Consider the following 16,735-nt stretch of genomic DNA (forward strand, 5'->3'; position numbering starts at 1 on the left):
GGCCCACCTAGAGTGAAATTCTTGATTGGGGGCAAAAAATAAAACAAAGACACTTTAGTTTAAACTATGAGTTTAATTGAATGCATAAACTTTGACCACACGAATGGTCAAAACTCTATTATTGACCACGTTTTCAATCTATAGCACACCATGTTCCTCAACATATATAAATCAAAAAATTATTAATTTGTGATGAACACACTTGTCTCTTACTCATCATAAACTAAACAAATAATATTCACAAAAACATTACTATTATGGATCCCTTTTATCCTGAAAATCTTTTAGGTGAAGTTTTCTTTGATGAACCTCTAACTTCAAATCAAAGTGATTATGCTATGGCACAACAACAACCTTGTCCTACACAAAATCCAAGTGCTTTTGTTCAATATAGAGATCAACCCAAGATTAGTTTTTTGGAAGAAAATTCAAATACCATGAACAAGAGAATGGTTGCATTTTTGAAAAAAAGTTTGCCTTTAGAGAAAAATAAAGTAGCTGAATGTGAAAGAGAACGTGGTTTCAAACACATGATTAGTGAAAGAATGAGAAGACAAAAACAAAGACAGTGTTGCTCCAATTTACATTCAGTGTTGCCTAAAGGAACAAAAGTATGTATATAGAAACAATATTTACATATATATCGTAGTTTTAAATTGTAGTTGCAGTTATATAGTTACGTTTTTGCAAACATTTATATAGGTATGTAGCGGCCCAAAATTGTGGTTCTGATGTTGTTGTTGCAGAGACATCAAAATCATTTATATCAGTTGCAGATCGCAATTTCCAATCATGATTTAGGTGTATCCTATGGATCTATGATTATATAGCTTTGAAAATATTTTTTTTAGTTTTAATTAATTTGAAATATTTAAATTATATAGTTGCCTTGCAAACATTTATATACACATCTAGTGGCCCAAAATTGCAGTTCTGATGTCATTGTTGCAGAGAAATCAAAATCATTTATATTAGTTGCAGATCGCAATTTAAAATCATTTCAGGTGTATACTATGAATCTATGATTATATAGTGTTTAAATTTTTTTATTTTTTTTTGTTCTAATTAATTTGGAAATATTTAAATTGTTGGTAATTTATTTATTTTTCTTTTGTGGTGGTAGACAGATAATAATTCTGTAGTTCAAACAGCAGCTAAGGAAATTCAAAGGCTACAAGGATACAAAGATGAATTGGAGAGGAAAAACTTTGTGCTTGAAGAAAATGTTGAAGTAATTGAGAGAAGAAAACCTCATTATTTGAGAGTACCATACGATGCTACATCTGGAATTATTAGTTCTATGATTGAGACACTCAAATTGTTGAAAAGCAATGGTGTGGAAACTACAAGCATCAAGTCGAAATTTTCTCAACAGGAGTTGTTTGCATTCTTAGAGATTGAAACTGAGGTATGTTTATGTCTAAAACCAACATTCTATATTGTTGTTGTGCTAAGGTTATGGTTGCATTGTAAACCTTTGTATCACATATAACCTTATTAGATACTCTAAATTTGGAGAAGTATTTGTGTCGATACGTATCAGATATCGATACTTACATAAGAATCAAAACTTTTTATTGTTTTTAAAAGAATATATTACCGAATCTGTTTTAAATATTATGTCGTCTTCATTTAGGTATGACACAGAGGGAGATACAGCCGCAGCATTACGTTTTTTTTAAACTCTTTTCTGTAGATTTTTGACATGTTTGTTTATCGATTGAATATATTTTTTAAAACATTTTGGTTTTTTATATTGAAACAAAAATATTTTCACTTCCCCATAAACAAAAAGAATTCTCAGTCCTTTTTTTTTGTCACATTTTTTCCATTTAATTCTGACAAAAACTCATAGCTTTTATTTTAACCAAAAGTATCTTTTATAAATTAAGGTCAGTCTAGGTATACATTGATTAATGATTAATTTTATTTTTATTTTTATACAAGTATTTTACATCTATATAAGTTTTTCTATTAAATTTTGTTAATGTATTAAAGTTGTGTTTTATTTTTAATTTTAAAAAAATTCCTATTTCGGTCATACATGTTGTATCGAACCCATATATGTATTACGTATCTGGGATTCATATGACGTCTTCCATCACAATCTCGTTGTGGTTGAATCATCGAAAACTTTGAAGGTGTGACTTGGATCACAGTCGCAAACCTTATTTTAAAAATAAAATAAAAAATGCAATTTTGTCAAATCATACAAGATAGGTGAGGAGCACTAGCAAATAGCAATACAATCTCAACACAAAATTTTCAACACACTTCATTTCATTGGTTAAAATTCATTTGGACCCCACTAATAATTATATAAATTCCATTTATAAAAATAAAAAATTTGTGAGATTCATTTAAAATCTTAAAAAAAAAAGTGTTAAAAGACTGTCTTGCTAGCATTTTTCAAGGCTGAATTAATTATGATTTTTTAGTTGCATTTAGAAAAAATAATTAAGATTTTGTAGTCATTAGTTAAGGAGAGTTGAAACAGAAATAAGATTTGCTTATGCTAATAATATGTTTGGTTTGTTGAAAGATTGCAGAAACTGTTGTGGATAACATTGCAGATGAAATTGACTGGAAGCTTCAACATAAAATCCCGGAAGGTTCCCATAAGCAAATAATATAACATCCAAGAGTTTGGATATAGTCAATTGACTATAATCTGTTTTTTTTGCTACATGTAGTATGTACTATGTACATTATTTTTTTTTATATTGGAGACTACTATTTTTTTTGTCGACTTCCTGATTTTTAGAGGAAATAGAGGAAATGGTTCTGATAATTTTGAGTTCAATCGGAAGATGTGACTTTATTTACCTCCAAATCAAACTATGGATTACCACATTCTCTTGAAAATTAGTGGATTAACAAAATAAAATAGTTTCTAATGTGAAAATTAATTTTTGTTCTTAAATTATAGTAGACTCGAGATGTCATTTTGAACATGTTAAAATTGTCTCATCCGGCGCTACACAGGAAAATTACAATAATACTCTTGTTAATATAAATAGTAAGTATTGTCTTTTTTATTATTTTTCTGAAAATAGCAACTATATATGAAAGCAAAAATAATCAACTTCCAATCTCGTTAGCTCGAGCATTGTAAACGAGATTCGAATACACTTGTGTGTAAGTTTCTAATTATTGTTATTTCATCTATTTAAAAAAAATAGAATGATAACTAAACACCAAGTTTATTTCTTCACAGAAAATAATATGAAATTATTCCTGGCACATTTCCTGAATAAAGCCACTTGGCTGTGAACTATTTATAAAAATGCTAGAGTAGAGATTAATGTGGGTTTTAGTCCAGTCCGAAACACAAACAGATTTTATGTCCACGGCCAAGCGGCTTGCGGCGGCATCATCAGAAATCATAATAGAAACTTTGCGAAAGATTTCATGTGTAAACTTGAGTCAGGAAATGTTCTCTTTGTAGAATTAAAAGAAATATTCTTTGGTCTTCAAATAATCAGAGAAATGCCACTTACAAATGTCATTCTTAAAACAGATTCCATACAAGCTACTAACATGATCCAAAATAGTCATACTTTCATTTTTCACCTCCAACCTCTTCACCAAAGGGTCATACACCTTATCAACCTCTCAAAATCAACTATTCATATAAATTGCATTCACCGTGAAGCAAACACTTGTATCAATGCTCTTGCTTTAAGTGGTCATGAAGCGGATTTTTCTCTCTATTATAGATGTGTTTTTTACCCTAGCTAATATTAATTTACTTATTAATAAAAAACTTATGGGGAGCTTGTTCCACTATAGTCAGCCCTTAGTTTTTGTTTTGTCTTCCTTTTCTTATAAAATAAAAATAAAAAATAAAATAAATAAATGGCTCTCCATGATTTGGGAGAACTTTAACATCAGGATCAATAGGAGAATCTAAACTCTAAACCACAATTAGATTGTGTAACAAATACATCATTAGGTAAACAACTAAACCACAATTAGATTGAGCCACTTCAATACTCAGAAATATTTAATTGTCATTACTCATTGTTATGTGTGGTTGCTTACCTCAAGGATGGATTTGGATGTCCAGGCTTTAAAAATTTGCAAATTCATCATAAGGTAAGCAATCACACATAACAATAACAATTAAATAAAGAATAATAAATCTGCAAAACTGTCTCATTTTCCAAATTTAATTTAACAATGGTCATCACATTAAATTATAAATATGAATTTGTACCAACAAAAAAATCTATAAATATGAATGGTTGAGAGTCCATGAAGAAAGAGGACAGGCACAACTCACCCCAAATCAAAATTAGAGGGAGAATGTGTAACATAAATTTCCGCTGGACTTAATAAAACAAAGAAACAAAAATTATTTTATTTCATGTAAAAGGAATTAATGTGTAAAAAGAATGTTTTTTCCCTGCATAGTTGCCTCCATGTTATACATCTCAGAATCTGAAATCAGGATCTACATCCAATGCCCAAGCAAATTTTTCCAGCAGAGTTTTACTGAAAATCTGAGCATTTCAAGTCCCAAGCAACAAGGGTATGTTAGTCATAGGCCAATCAAAATTAAACATCAGAGTTATACCAGTTCACCATTTTGCAAAGATAATTTAAATGGTTTAAATCTGTTTTTATTTAGAAGTGGCCTGTCTATTATCTTTTTTTCGATCTCGGGACTAAAATGAAAAATAGAATATAACATAGATCGAAATTCAGAAAATTATTAAAGCCTATTTAGATTACTAGTACGATTTCGGTTGGGAGGCAACATAGCTTCCCGGCAACAAGAGCAAACAAGGGAAAGTCCAATAGAATCTCGACTATTTATACTAGTCATAAGTGCATTGTTTTCAAAATTTGATTAAGAGAAGAAATACTAGAATGAAATGTAATCATAACAAGTGAATAAGTTCTTACCTTTTCAATAGGAACTTCGTGCCGCTTGCACCAGGCGACTGTTATCCTGGGATCTAGGTAGTTTATCCTGGACGTGCCAAGTGCCACAGTTTTTAAATCTTCTTTTGTCATCATATCACTTTGCATTTTCTCAATTTTTGCATCGGTTTGATCTATCTTTTTCTCTATCCTGTACATTACGTAAATCACAATTACATATTACACTTGATAATTATAATGTGTAAAATGCTAAGAAAGCTGTATATTACGCTTCAGGACTCAAGTTCCTTTTGTTTTTTCCGTCCGAACCCTTTAGAGGCGGCTTTCCTTTTCTTGCCCTGTCCAAGTCTATTTTCAGCTCCTTCAAAAGAGCCTACAATTAAAAAGTATGTCAGCTACAAGTATATGTTCATCCACACCCAGGTTTCCAAATTCTAAATAGTATTATCACCTTATGTTCTTCGATCTTTTCACTCAACTTCGAAATTTGTCCACTGTGAGATTTTGAAACACTACGTTGATGATTACAAATAATTGCAACCTGTTATGGAAAAGAAACATCAATGCAACTTAGCAAACCAGTAAAATACACAAAAATCTGTGCACATTAACAAAGGAATCACAAAAGGAATTTTGAGAAGTCTACCTGTTTATTTGCATTTTGATAGACAAGAATGTTTGCTTTAACATCTTCTCCATCTTTAGTTTCCTTATTCAACTGTTGTCAGATAATTCAAGGAAAATTAAATATACAAAAGTTTAAAACTACATGGCAGAATAAACTCAAGAATAAACCTTTAATTTGATCTTTTAAAGATTGAGATGTTTCCACAAGTCCTCTAATTTTTAATTCCAACCAAATTAAACCCTCAAAAATTAAGAGTTTCACTTTACATGTCCTCCAAAAAAATCTGTTTATCAAATTTGTCCCTCAAAGATACATAATGGTCACCATGAAATATCTTGCAGAGAACTAAAGTGGTGACACAAAAGAGCGAATTCTATGAGAATTTTTTATATAAGATGCTAACATGGTGTTAAAATCATTGGAGGTACTATCATTAGCAGGACCCAAATGTCAATATGTGAATGCATAGATGATAGATCCAAAGGTAATCTTGGTTCAAATTTAAGTATGAAAAAAAAAAAGTGTAGGATTTCAATATAACTTTTAAGAGTTACTATCCTAATCTGAACCCGATAGGGTAAGGGGGTAAACCAAAATCAATGCACATACACAAATGACAAAGGAATTAATTGAGTACATAAATGCATAGCAAAGAACAGAATAATCTCTTTTTTATGGCAAAATTTGAAAGAACGTTTTACCATGTCATCCAAAGTGAACGATGCATTGAATGTACGGAAGAATTTTGCTGTCAGGTTGGGCATGAGTTCCTTCAAATGATTATTTAATATAGTTGTATCCAGCTTGTCAAAAAGTTGATCACCAGGACGTTTATCTGATAATTCAGAAAAGCAGATATTCAATGTTAATGGCCTCGGACTCATAAGCAATACTATATCAAAAAGTAGAACCATTTTCCTACCTTTTTGAAACTTCAAAATGGCATTATAAACAGGAAGCAACACCTCAACTGTATTTTCATACCTGATTGAATCTTTACCAAGGAAGTCAAACTGTATTAAACCAACATGAAAACATGATCATTATTACTAAGTATTAGCTATCGATAAAACAATTTAAGATGGAGGCAACCAAAACTTAAAGAAAAATCACATGTAACGTACTTCTGTTCATCCTCCTCAACCAAAACAAAAAAGTAGATAGATATTGAGGCTCAAATACCTTCAACTTGTTGTTGCCTTCTGCAGTCACATTTTCTACTTTTAATGTGCAACAACCAACTGTATCAGCTTCATCGTCGTCCTGAGGAAATGTAAATGAGAAACAACTACATTTGATTTGCAAAAGTCAAGGTAATTTCGGACAATAAAGGTAATGGAAAGAAACACGAAAGGTGCGTGCATGGATTCGGTCCTTTCTCAAATTCAAAGAACAATTAAGTTCACCATTGTCCATAGTTATCCAGTTCAATTGTCCAAACTTACTTCAGTGGCAGATAATAATAATAATAATAACAATAATAATAATAATAATAATAATGATAATAATAATAATAATAATAATAATAATAATAATAATAATAATAATAATAATAATAAAAAGCCTTTTTCCACTCGGTGAGGTGAGCTTTTACATACAATAATCACACCCAAAAATTAAGCAAAACAATGTCCCCTTGGAACTGACTTCAATAACCAAAGAAAATTCTAATCAATTTACCAGAATGCAAAACTACCTAACAGAATTGACCAGCCTGAAATACCTAGAGAGATTATAAAACAATCATTCAACTTTTGAACACCTTCCTGACACATTTGTGTTAATAAGTGGGAGGTATCCCTCACCTTACAAGCCGGTTGTGTAGGGCTGAAAATGAAAAGGTGAATTTGATATTGTAAAGATTATAGTTTAACTGAATATGACGGTTGTATTTTTATTGGACTAGCCACACATTTCCAACGCTTTTGGCATATGCCAACCATAATCATGAAGCATAAATAATTCTCATGAAATAGAATTATTACACTTTCAAAATGACATAATGGTGATAGATTAGCTCAGACTGTTTTACACTTTTACTTCCTCTTGGTAATATCTGATATACACATTGAAGGAATAAAATAGTTATAGCAATAAATAATTTTAATTTTCACTTGTTGGAAATGGTACCACATTAATGTTCCACCTTGCAAGTATTTAGCTTAAACTATAGCCAATTTAAAACTTAAACTAGCAAGTATTTAGCATACTTTAACTTACAAGATTACACAAGCATTCACAACACAATATGCTTTAGTATGTATCTATTTTGTCCTGTTTTAGCATATCTATACGTTATCTGGGGAAGAGGTGATTTCTAGTGAACAAATAAGTAAGTGCATCTGCAGATATTATATTTGTACCTTATCATTGCCAGCCCTCAAAGCTAGTTTGTCAATAAAATAAGTAGCAACAGCTATTTGCTGCTTCGTAATATCTTTGCTCGCGAAATCTTTCGTATATGCAGCCCTAATGTTCCCTATATAATTCTGCACCCAGATACCAAGTTATTATATAATTAAATAGTTTCTTTTAAAGGTCATACAAAATATCATGTGTAAATGCAGAATTAATAAAGCTGATAAACAAAGCATGAAAACACCTTTAACATCCTTGCTTTCTCATATTTTTCCCTGTCACTTTGCCCCTTCCAAGAACTACTAGCTCCCAGAAATATGTATTTGAATAACTTCGGATTGATTGGATCATTCCAGTAGGCTAACCAAGTAACTGTATTATCATGTCTTATCTCCTTCCAGCTGCCAAGTGAACAAAAATCAATGATTTCAGAAGATAATAATGACTTTCAATTCATAGGATTCATTTTCTTTTCAGAATTTTCACCAAGAAGTTTTCGAACAATAATACCTTTCACCAGGAATAGGACATTCAGGGATTGGTGCATCCTTTCCAATATTAATTACGACATCATTTGGAGTGATGCGTCTTTTCAGTTTGCCCATCTAATAACATAAAGAATAAGCCGTTAAGTGCAAAAAATTGTCAGAAACTTGTTAATATTCTCAATATGCATCTAAAATGTATGGCAAAAGATATATCTGAAGACAGTTTGCATGTTTTTATTTCCAATAACAATAATACTCCCTCCGGTCCTTTTTATAATAAACAACTCATTTTTTAAATTCATTAAATAATTGATGTATCTAGTTAATAATATAAACCAGATACATCAGTTATTCAACGAACCTAAAACGTCAACTGTTTCTTATAAAAACGACCGGAGGTAGTAGTTATCATAAAAACCTTGGGATGCTCTCCACGTCCACGGAACAACGCTGGAGGTTCAGCTCTAAAATTGCCAACCTGAAATATTTAACGGAAATTAGTCATGAATAGCTTCCCAGAGATTTTTTTTAAAACTAACAGTTTCATAAGAACATTTCAAAAGTAAAAGCTTAGATAGAGAAAGTCAATTTAAGCAGTTATAATGTGTTTTCTTCTGGCTCCAAGATTGTATTATGAATTATCAAAGCATATATCACCCTTTTGGTGATGCAATCAAAAGGGAGGGAATTGCGAGTATGATAATTGCATCTCCTCTTGTCCAGATTTACTACTTTGCACTTCAACCAGCGCCAAATAACGACAGGAGGAATAAACAGCAAGTGAACATTCAACTTCGATAATACTGACTCTTAATTCATGGAACAAGCTAAATCAAGATAAGGTAAAGTATAACTTCAATATTCAAAAAATTGGACAATTTCTAAGGCAAAAACCAGGCAAATTTTTTACAAGAGATGCAGGTAAGGGGTTTTGGTTGGGCAGAGAAAGAGGGAGAGACGATTAAACCTTCTCTTTAACACCATCAATAATAGCCCACATGTATTTCTCCTCTTGTTTCAGTTTCTCTTCCCTTAGGGCCTTCTTCTCCTGATAAATAGAAGACAAAAGAGGATCAATACTTAAACATAATAAATGAATAAAATACACTAATGATCACATTTCAAGCTAACCAAGAAAAAGCTTCATAAAAGGCACAAACATGCATAAAGATGTATATGACTGTATTATCCAGAACAAACCCCCGAAGTTAAAATCAAAAAGCTACAAAAGGGGGTATGAAATTTACCATGTAAACTTTATAAACTAGCCTAGATTCATCTCAACTTCCTTCCAAAAGATTGTTAAAAAATCAAAATATTTAAGCAATGTATGATGTACTTTACATATTTGGACTATAGTTGTCGGAACTGAAGTCAGATTGTTGAAACACGTGATTCTAGATGCTTTGCAACTTTCAATGATCCTGAACCCAACTCAGAACTCGTTATGCTGGGAATGTGGTAAAATTGCAAGCTTGGACATTAAACTCACTGTCGCTGTGTGAGATACATGGACCCCTGCTGATACACCAAATCCAGCAAAATTCAAGCCCAAAACCAGAGGGGAAAAACCACCAAATTTAACCCTTTGTCTATTCTGGAGGGTTTAGGAAATTAACGAAAGGAAAAAGAAAGAAAAACTCAGGCTGACACAAACTGCAACGAACAGAGCGGCAACTTCAGTTTTGTGACTGCCAACTGAATGCCTGGACTCCGGAACTGCAACTTGAGTGGCAACTTCGGAGGACACAAGACAGGTTCTTCCTGTGATTCCGACTGTTTCTGGGGTGCCATTTCAAGTACTTTCAGGAAAGGTTGTCTTCTGGAATTGGGAAAATGGCAAAGTGTATGGGTATGGTGATATTAGGAATAAACACATGACAAGCTTATAACTTATATAACACTCTCCTTTTCCTTCTTTTTGTCAGTTACTTCTCATAGACTTGAAAGTTTTATGTAGTTTTAATATTAATTTATCTAATTTATGTAATTTTAATACTCATAGATTTGATGTTTTGAGATATTCATTTCTATCATTTTCAAATGAAAATACATGAAACAACTTACCTTTGAACTCATCTGTTTCTTCTTCTCCTTTTCAATTTGGCACCAATCATAAATCGGTGTAAAGTCACAATCTTCCAAGTTCTGAATCACATGATTTTTTCCCAGCATCTTCTTCCAGTCAGTCCAAAAATTCTCCTTGAACTTTTGTTTTTGCATGTAATCTGTATCCAGCATGACAGCATACAATGTGGCGACCTGTATATACATTCCAAGTTCATAATAACTCTTGAGATAAAGACTCTTTAATATGACAACTCTCACATAGAAATCCTTGACACACACACCTCAATTTCACAAAAACTAAAAATATTGAAAAAGAAAACTCTTAGGATTTAGATAGGGTCTAACACAACCCTGTAAAACCGATATGTCAGGTAGGAAATGTCGCTCACTTATAAGACCCTCAACACACCTCCCTCACACCCATGACTGAATATCTTGAGCGTGATCCGGTAGCCCTATAACGGGTTCCCAACGGGATCTATAACAGACTCTGATCGGTGATACCATCTTAGAATTTTGACAAAGACTAACTCAATCCCACAAAATTGACTTGTAAAGCGAGACTTTTTTTTTTGTGACAACTTGTAAAGTAAGACATGTCTCCCACTTATAAACACTTTTTCCAAGTCACGTCACATCCAATGTAAAAAATTTAACAAAAACAAAACAAAAATGCAAGAGAAAACAGTCACAAAACCGTGAAAACACTGTCACAAACAAAGTCCTACCTCCTCTTGTTCAGGGGTCAAAGTCACTGGCTTTCCCTTATAGAGAATCTTTATCCCATGGGGCTTGTAAGGAGGTGGGAAGATGATACCATTGTGAACCAAAGTAGTCCATTTTTTCTGCCCATCTTCAGAGCTTGGAGGAAGTTTAGTAGATTTGAATTGTTCTGATTTATTTCCTGATTTTTTGAAATTGGCCTTCTTCTTAAAAGATGGAGTAGCACCCTTATTGACTTTAGTGACATTTGTCAACTTCTTTAAGGAAGATGATTTATCCACTAATGTGGGTAACTTATTCATTCGTTGGGAAAGAGGAACATCATCATTATCATCTTCCTCCTCAACCTTCGGCTCAGATTTCGCTGATATTTGTTTAGCATTAATTGATTGAGCTGGATCTGAGAGTTTTGACTTCTTGCCAGAAAAATGCAAGGAATCACTCTTATCCAGTGGTCTCTTAACAGACAATGTAGATGGCCTTTCCTGTTTAACACTAGCATTGGAACCATATTGCTGTCCTTTCGGAGCTTTTGAAAGTGAAAGCCTTGATGACAGGGGAATATCATCATCAGAGTTTTCAGAAGATTTCTTTGGAACAATAGGAGTTGCTTTCTTAGCATTGATATTGTTCATCTTCATCCTAACACTCAATGGCATATTTTCCACCTCGTCCTCAGAATCTTCTTTATTTTCCTCATTAACATGAACGGGAATTTTCTTTTCTAAAAGAGACTCTTTTTTATTTTCGAATGATGAAAATTTTGAAATTCCTCTAGGGGACCTCACATAGACCATTGACGTTGATGCTTTTGATATACCCACAGAAGATTCCACGGCAGATGCCTTAGCGCATGGGACAAGCTTACCATTTTGTGAGCTAGAATTGTGGCCATTTGATGAAGGCACATCAGAGGACTTTCTATATGACCGTCCATCATTACTATGAGAAGTTGACTTCCTCACTTCTGAATGCGATTGAGTACTCTTCGACACTGAGCTCCTTTTAAAAGTTACTGGCCCATCATCGTCATCAAATTTGCGCGACATATTTAACTTACCAGAAGCCTCAACAGCCGTTTGTCAACTATGCAGTGTCATAGCATGTACATCACTTTATCATGTCCTGGGGGAAAAAGCAAGAAATTATAAGTTCCAGGCCAATTACTAGTTACTAAGGATAAAATCACATAGCAAACATGAAGACAACGATGAAAAATTAACTCTGCATAATAGAGACCGTAAATGTATGTATGAATGCATGTGCAAATTGAATTGAATTCTGAAGTCAACTGAACTTAAGGAACATTCACATATTTGTCAATTTAAAATTTAGGTTTATAAAATGAATTTAGAAAAAGTTTAGAAACTCATTGTAATTTTTATGTTGAAGATGCAGACCCATGAACCAAAAAGAACACCCAAATACCAATTATTGCCTCATAACCAAGGTAGTAAAAGTCAAGATTTTATGCAAAATCGGGAAGTGGAAGTAAAATCGTCAAATCGTAACTATAATCATAAGATTATACAAAATTCATAAAACTCGCATAAATGCATATAAATTCCCATATATGCATACAAATAGCATTAGTAAGACAAAGAAAATCTTAAATCACTTGAAATACTTGTGTAAATTTAAACTCATAAGCATAGCTCACATGTAAGATAATTAAAACCTTAAATCACACTTCAAATTCTTATATAAATTTAAACTTATTCATAAGCATAATCACATAAATATTTCAAAGATTGTAGATTATATGATTCAACGGTTAACAGGGGTGGAATCGCCCGATTCAACCAAAATAGGATTTTGTGTATACTCTAAATCATTGAGGGCACACATAATCACAAAATCGTGGGATTTTACGGGTCAAATCAGGGTTTTAACTACCATGCTCATAATTAAGAATATATGAACAGTGACATTAACATATCAAACCCTAGGGTTGTTAAATGGCAGCTATAGCATTAAATAGAACAAACTGCTTTTTTCCCGTTATCCACGGTGGACAACACAGCCAAATGCTCAAATGCCTAAGCAAAAGAAGACAAAAAAATATAATGCTAGGGCTAGTAATAAAACTAAAATAAAAATTTAAAATTGTGGGAAAAAATCAGCAATTAAGATGATAATTAACCGCGCTATTTCCTTTAAAACGCAAATAACGGTTCTTGACAAGTAATTCTAATCAAACAAAAGAAAAACAGAAAAACATAAACCACAAACACAAAATGAACATAAAAAATTCATATCACCGAAATCCATATACAATAACCGAGTTGAAACAAAATCAAATCAATAAGAAACACAAAATAACACAAACAATATCTATAAGTTGGTATTTATATTTCACTCCTACAAAGTAAGAGCAAGCAAGCTTAAGAATAAAATTCCACACCAACTAAAAAACTATAATTTTTCTTAACATCCAATCTTAATTATTAATTATAAATAAAATCTAATATCAATCAACAAAATAACATCAATTGCATGCAAAAACATATAAGATCGACCATAATATAATCTACAAAAATTTATCAAAAAAATTCAAATTAATTTAAGTTTCATAACAGCTACAATATGAAAAAGTAACACACACAAAAAAATTTAAAAACAGATAAATTATTAGATTAGATGAAAATAAAGAGGGAAAAAAGGGGTTACTGAAATTGATGAAGAATTAAGGTGAATCCTGGAGTTTTTGCTACAGCAATAGCTCTATGATTGATGATGGAGCTGAAGATGAATGAGGAAGAAGATAAAGTTGAAAACTTGAGGTTGAAGAATGAAGTTGAGAAGTAGCTGAAGAACAGTTGTGTTGTGGCAAGACAGGTTATTCTCAAGTTAAGATTTTCCGGTGACCTGATTATCTAACATTTATATATTTTCCTTTCTTACCACTTTTTTCGTTGTTCGAAAAATCTCAACTTTTTTTTTTTTGGTTTACCCAATGGGCCTTTTGTTAGCGGTTCAAGCCCAAACCCAAATCGCTCAGAGCCCTCCCAAATTTTTGAAATCTGATTCGCAAAATAATAAGTACCGAACAGAGAGATTCGTAAATAAAATAAATTTTTTTATAAAATCCGGAAAGATATCATTGGATTTTATTTTCCATTAAATACTTTTAGGGACAATTTTAAATTTTTTGGGAGGACTATGAGTAACTAGGGGTAATACTTTTAGTGACAATTTTAAAAATTTTAGGAAGAGCAATTGTAGGGAAGAGCAATATGTTTTCTTGTATTAAAATTTTCAAAAATAAAATTTAGATTCAATTTTAAGAAATAAAATTTTCTTCTTCATCTCTGTTATTTACTAACAATGGTATCAAAGCTTCGGTTCGATGAGATATCACATCAGAAAAGAAGTGTGCTATTGTGAAGGTGTTGAAAAAAGTGTGGTACTGTGAAAGTGTTGTTTAGGGGGGTTCATGCAAAGGAAAAACTTGGTATTTAAGTGTGTTCGTTGTGATTCACCTCTCTTTTCTAGGAACCTACTTGGTGCATAGTGTACAGTTTGCGTGTAACTATTATGTCTCATTTAAGCGTTATGAAGTTTGACATAGAAAAGTTTGATGGAAGAATCAACTTTGACTTGTAAAAATTATAAGTCAAGGATGTGCTGATACAATCAGGATTACACAAGGCGTGTTGGAAGTGTGGAAAGTCTGGCATATATAGAGAAATTGTCCAAGTGGGGCATTATTTGAAAAAGACTCTAAGGCAAATACTAGCAACGTCTCCCTTATTTTGGGAGATGATGGTGATCTTATCTAGAAGATAAAAGAGTAAAATGCCAAATACCCCCCCTGAAATTTCAAAATTTGTCAAATACCCCCTGAAATTTGCCCCCTGCTCCGTTTACTCCACCTATTTTGAGCCTTCAAAAGCACATTGTTTGAGCTTTCAACCTCCTTGCAACCAGGTCAATAACAAGGAACCGAAACAATAAAACTATCATCACCAGAATCATCCTCATTATCATTGTCATTGCTTTCAAAATCAGAACCAAGAGGTTCTAACCATCCAATAGACTAATCTGAGTCATCAGATTCAGAACCAAACAAGAAACACCAATCACCAACATCATATTTTTTATCAATTCTTGTCTCATCCATCTTTTCCTCTTTTTTCCTCATCAAAATAGACGGAGTAAACACAGCAGGGGGTAATTTGATTGACGTTTTCAAATTTCATGGGGTATTTGGCATTTCACTCAAAGATAAAGTGTGTCCTTAAGGTATTCCCGATATACCATGCAAAAGGACACATTATTTGTTTTTTAACAACAAAATATACAAGATGAACAAATATCGAGAGAAACAGCACTACAAAAACAAAGGCGTCGGATATAACCAGAACACCATTGAATAAAACCAAAACTGACACCACCTATTAGCGGTCCACTTCTAATCTCATTCTTAGAAAGTCCCCCCGCAACCTTCAGACCACCAAAGACGACACCAACCAGACTCATAGATGTGGCGAAAAGAGGTCGTCATAAGCAAGGACCACCTCTGGCGGAAGGAACATATGATGTTGAGGTAGGGTGGTTTGCGTTCACGTGCACGGTCACTTTTAGGCCAAACACCGGTGGCTCAAGATGATTTTGATGCGGATCAATTTATAAATGAGCATGCCGATTATGACGAACCTGGAGCACCACAAGATCCACCACAACAACCACCACAACAACCACGACGCCAACCACCACCGAATCCACGTAATGTTGACGAAAAGGATTACTAGGTTGAGCTTCAACTTGAACAATGCCCATTGCAAAAAGGCCAAGCACAACAGGTCTTGACGGTTTAAATTCGTTAATTTCGTCTCCCATAACTACAAAATAAGCAAACGCAAAAAAATTCAATTAACCACATATAATAGTTACAATCCTAATAGAATACTAATTAAACACATATAATACTAATATGCAATTTTTGTTTTTTGATTTCAAGCCTTGAATGCGTGTGAACTGTGAAGACCTTCCCCCTTCGATTTGGTTTTTTGATTGTGTGTTGATGAAATAATAACAAGTGACTGGAGTGTCACTGATATAAAGTAGCGCTTCGATTTATATAAACCGAAGTCATATTAATTTGTTCGGTTCGTGAAAACCAAAATATATTGCCCAAATTTTTTCAAATTACGAGGAACAAAATGGGATTTTTGGGGTTTAAAAAAAAGCATGGGGTCGGAAGAAAACATCATAGAGATATATACTAGTCCTAAATTTAATTTTCAGTTTTTTTTCTCTGATTTAAACTCCTTTTAGACTTATTATGTTTGTGAATTGTGACATGTATTATAAGTATGTTTGGTGATAGTGTTAATAATAAAAAATTCTAATTTGATTGCTTGATCTCTAATTCATTCCAATATATAGATCATGTGGAGTACTAAATTTTCAAAATTAACATTTAACAAATTATGAAATTGATCACATATTGAATCATAAACATCAATATATAAATGACATATTTACACACAAACCTCTTCAATATCAATGTGTACACCAAGATTAAGATACTCGCTCAGTATTAATGACTTTTTTATTATTTAGCTAAAAATCA

The 16,735-nt window shown here is 32.5% G+C and overlaps 2 protein-coding genes across 5 annotated transcripts; one reads left to right on the forward strand and one right to left on the reverse strand.

Annotated features, from left to right (window-relative positions):
- The first annotated feature begins 191 nt into the window (after nucleotides 1-191).
- LOC123908450 (transcription factor bHLH92) lies at nucleotides 192-2,749 on the forward strand. The gene is made up of 3 exons (XM_045959094.1): nucleotides 192-611; nucleotides 1,124-1,408; nucleotides 2,543-2,749. Exons 1-3 carry the CDS (start codon nucleotides 258-260, stop codon nucleotides 2,633-2,635), a joined length of 732 nt encoding a protein of 243 aa, XP_045815050.1. The 5' UTR covers nucleotides 192-257; the 3' UTR covers nucleotides 2,636-2,749.
- A 1,421-nt stretch (nucleotides 2,750-4,170) lies between these two features.
- Nucleotides 4,171-14,094, reverse strand: LOC123908458 (DNA topoisomerase 1 alpha-like). 4 transcript variants are annotated; one of them, XM_045959113.1, is made up of 16 exons: nucleotides 13,828-14,094; nucleotides 11,163-12,282; nucleotides 10,432-10,626; nucleotides 9,332-9,412; nucleotides 8,783-8,842; nucleotides 8,387-8,481; nucleotides 8,121-8,277; nucleotides 7,882-8,007; nucleotides 6,701-6,781; nucleotides 6,441-6,531; nucleotides 6,220-6,353; nucleotides 5,537-5,608; nucleotides 5,342-5,431; nucleotides 5,160-5,263; nucleotides 4,912-5,080; nucleotides 4,171-4,505 (listed from the first exon to the last, which is right to left on the reverse strand). In XM_045959113.1, the coding sequence occupies exons 2-16, from the start codon at nucleotides 12,204-12,206 to the stop codon at nucleotides 4,437-4,439; spliced, it is 2,568 nt and encodes an 855-aa protein (XP_045815069.1). In that variant the 5' UTR covers nucleotides 12,207-12,282; nucleotides 13,828-14,094; the 3' UTR covers nucleotides 4,171-4,436. The 4 variants fall into 4 exon arrangements, with proteins under 4 accessions (XP_045815069.1, XP_045815077.1, XP_045815061.1 ...); XM_045959121.1 differs by having other exon boundaries at nucleotides 6,503-6,512; nucleotides 13,828-14,039; XM_045959105.1 differs by having other exon boundaries at nucleotides 6,220-6,531; nucleotides 13,828-14,040.
- Nucleotides 14,095-16,735: the final 2,641 nt, after the last annotated feature.

Source organism: Trifolium pratense, linkage group LG1, assembly GCF_020283565.1.
Source record: "Trifolium pratense cultivar HEN17-A07 linkage group LG1, ARS_RC_1.1, whole genome shotgun sequence".
In the NCBI taxonomy this organism is placed as follows: Eukaryota; Viridiplantae; Streptophyta; class Magnoliopsida; order Fabales; family Fabaceae; genus Trifolium; species Trifolium pratense.

Bases quoted from the DNA above. Each gene is read 5' to 3' on its own strand.
- LOC123908450 (XM_045959094.1), top strand. From the start codon at position 258: ATGGATCCCTTTTATCCTGAAAATCTTTTAGGTGAAGTTTTCTTTGAT. The intron at 612-1,123 runs GTATGTATATAG...TTGTGGTGGTAG, and splicing joins TGTTGCCTAAAGGAACAAAA to ACAGATAATAATTCTGTAGT. The intron at 1,409-2,542 runs GTATGTTTATGT...GTTTGTTGAAAG, and splicing joins TCTTAGAGATTGAAACTGAG to ATTGCAGAAACTGTTGTGGA.
- LOC123908458 (XM_045959105.1), bottom strand. From the start codon at position 12,206: ATGTCGCGCAAATTTGATGACGATGATGGGCCAGTAACTTTTAAAAGG. The intron at 8,843-9,331 runs GTTTAATCGTCT...TAAATATTTCAG, and splicing joins TTGATGGTGTTAAAGAGAAG to GTTGGCAATTTTAGAGCTGA. The intron at 5,081-5,159 runs GTAATATACAGC...CGTAATGTACAG, and splicing joins AGGAACTTGAGTCCTGAAGC to GATAGAGAAAAAGATAGATC.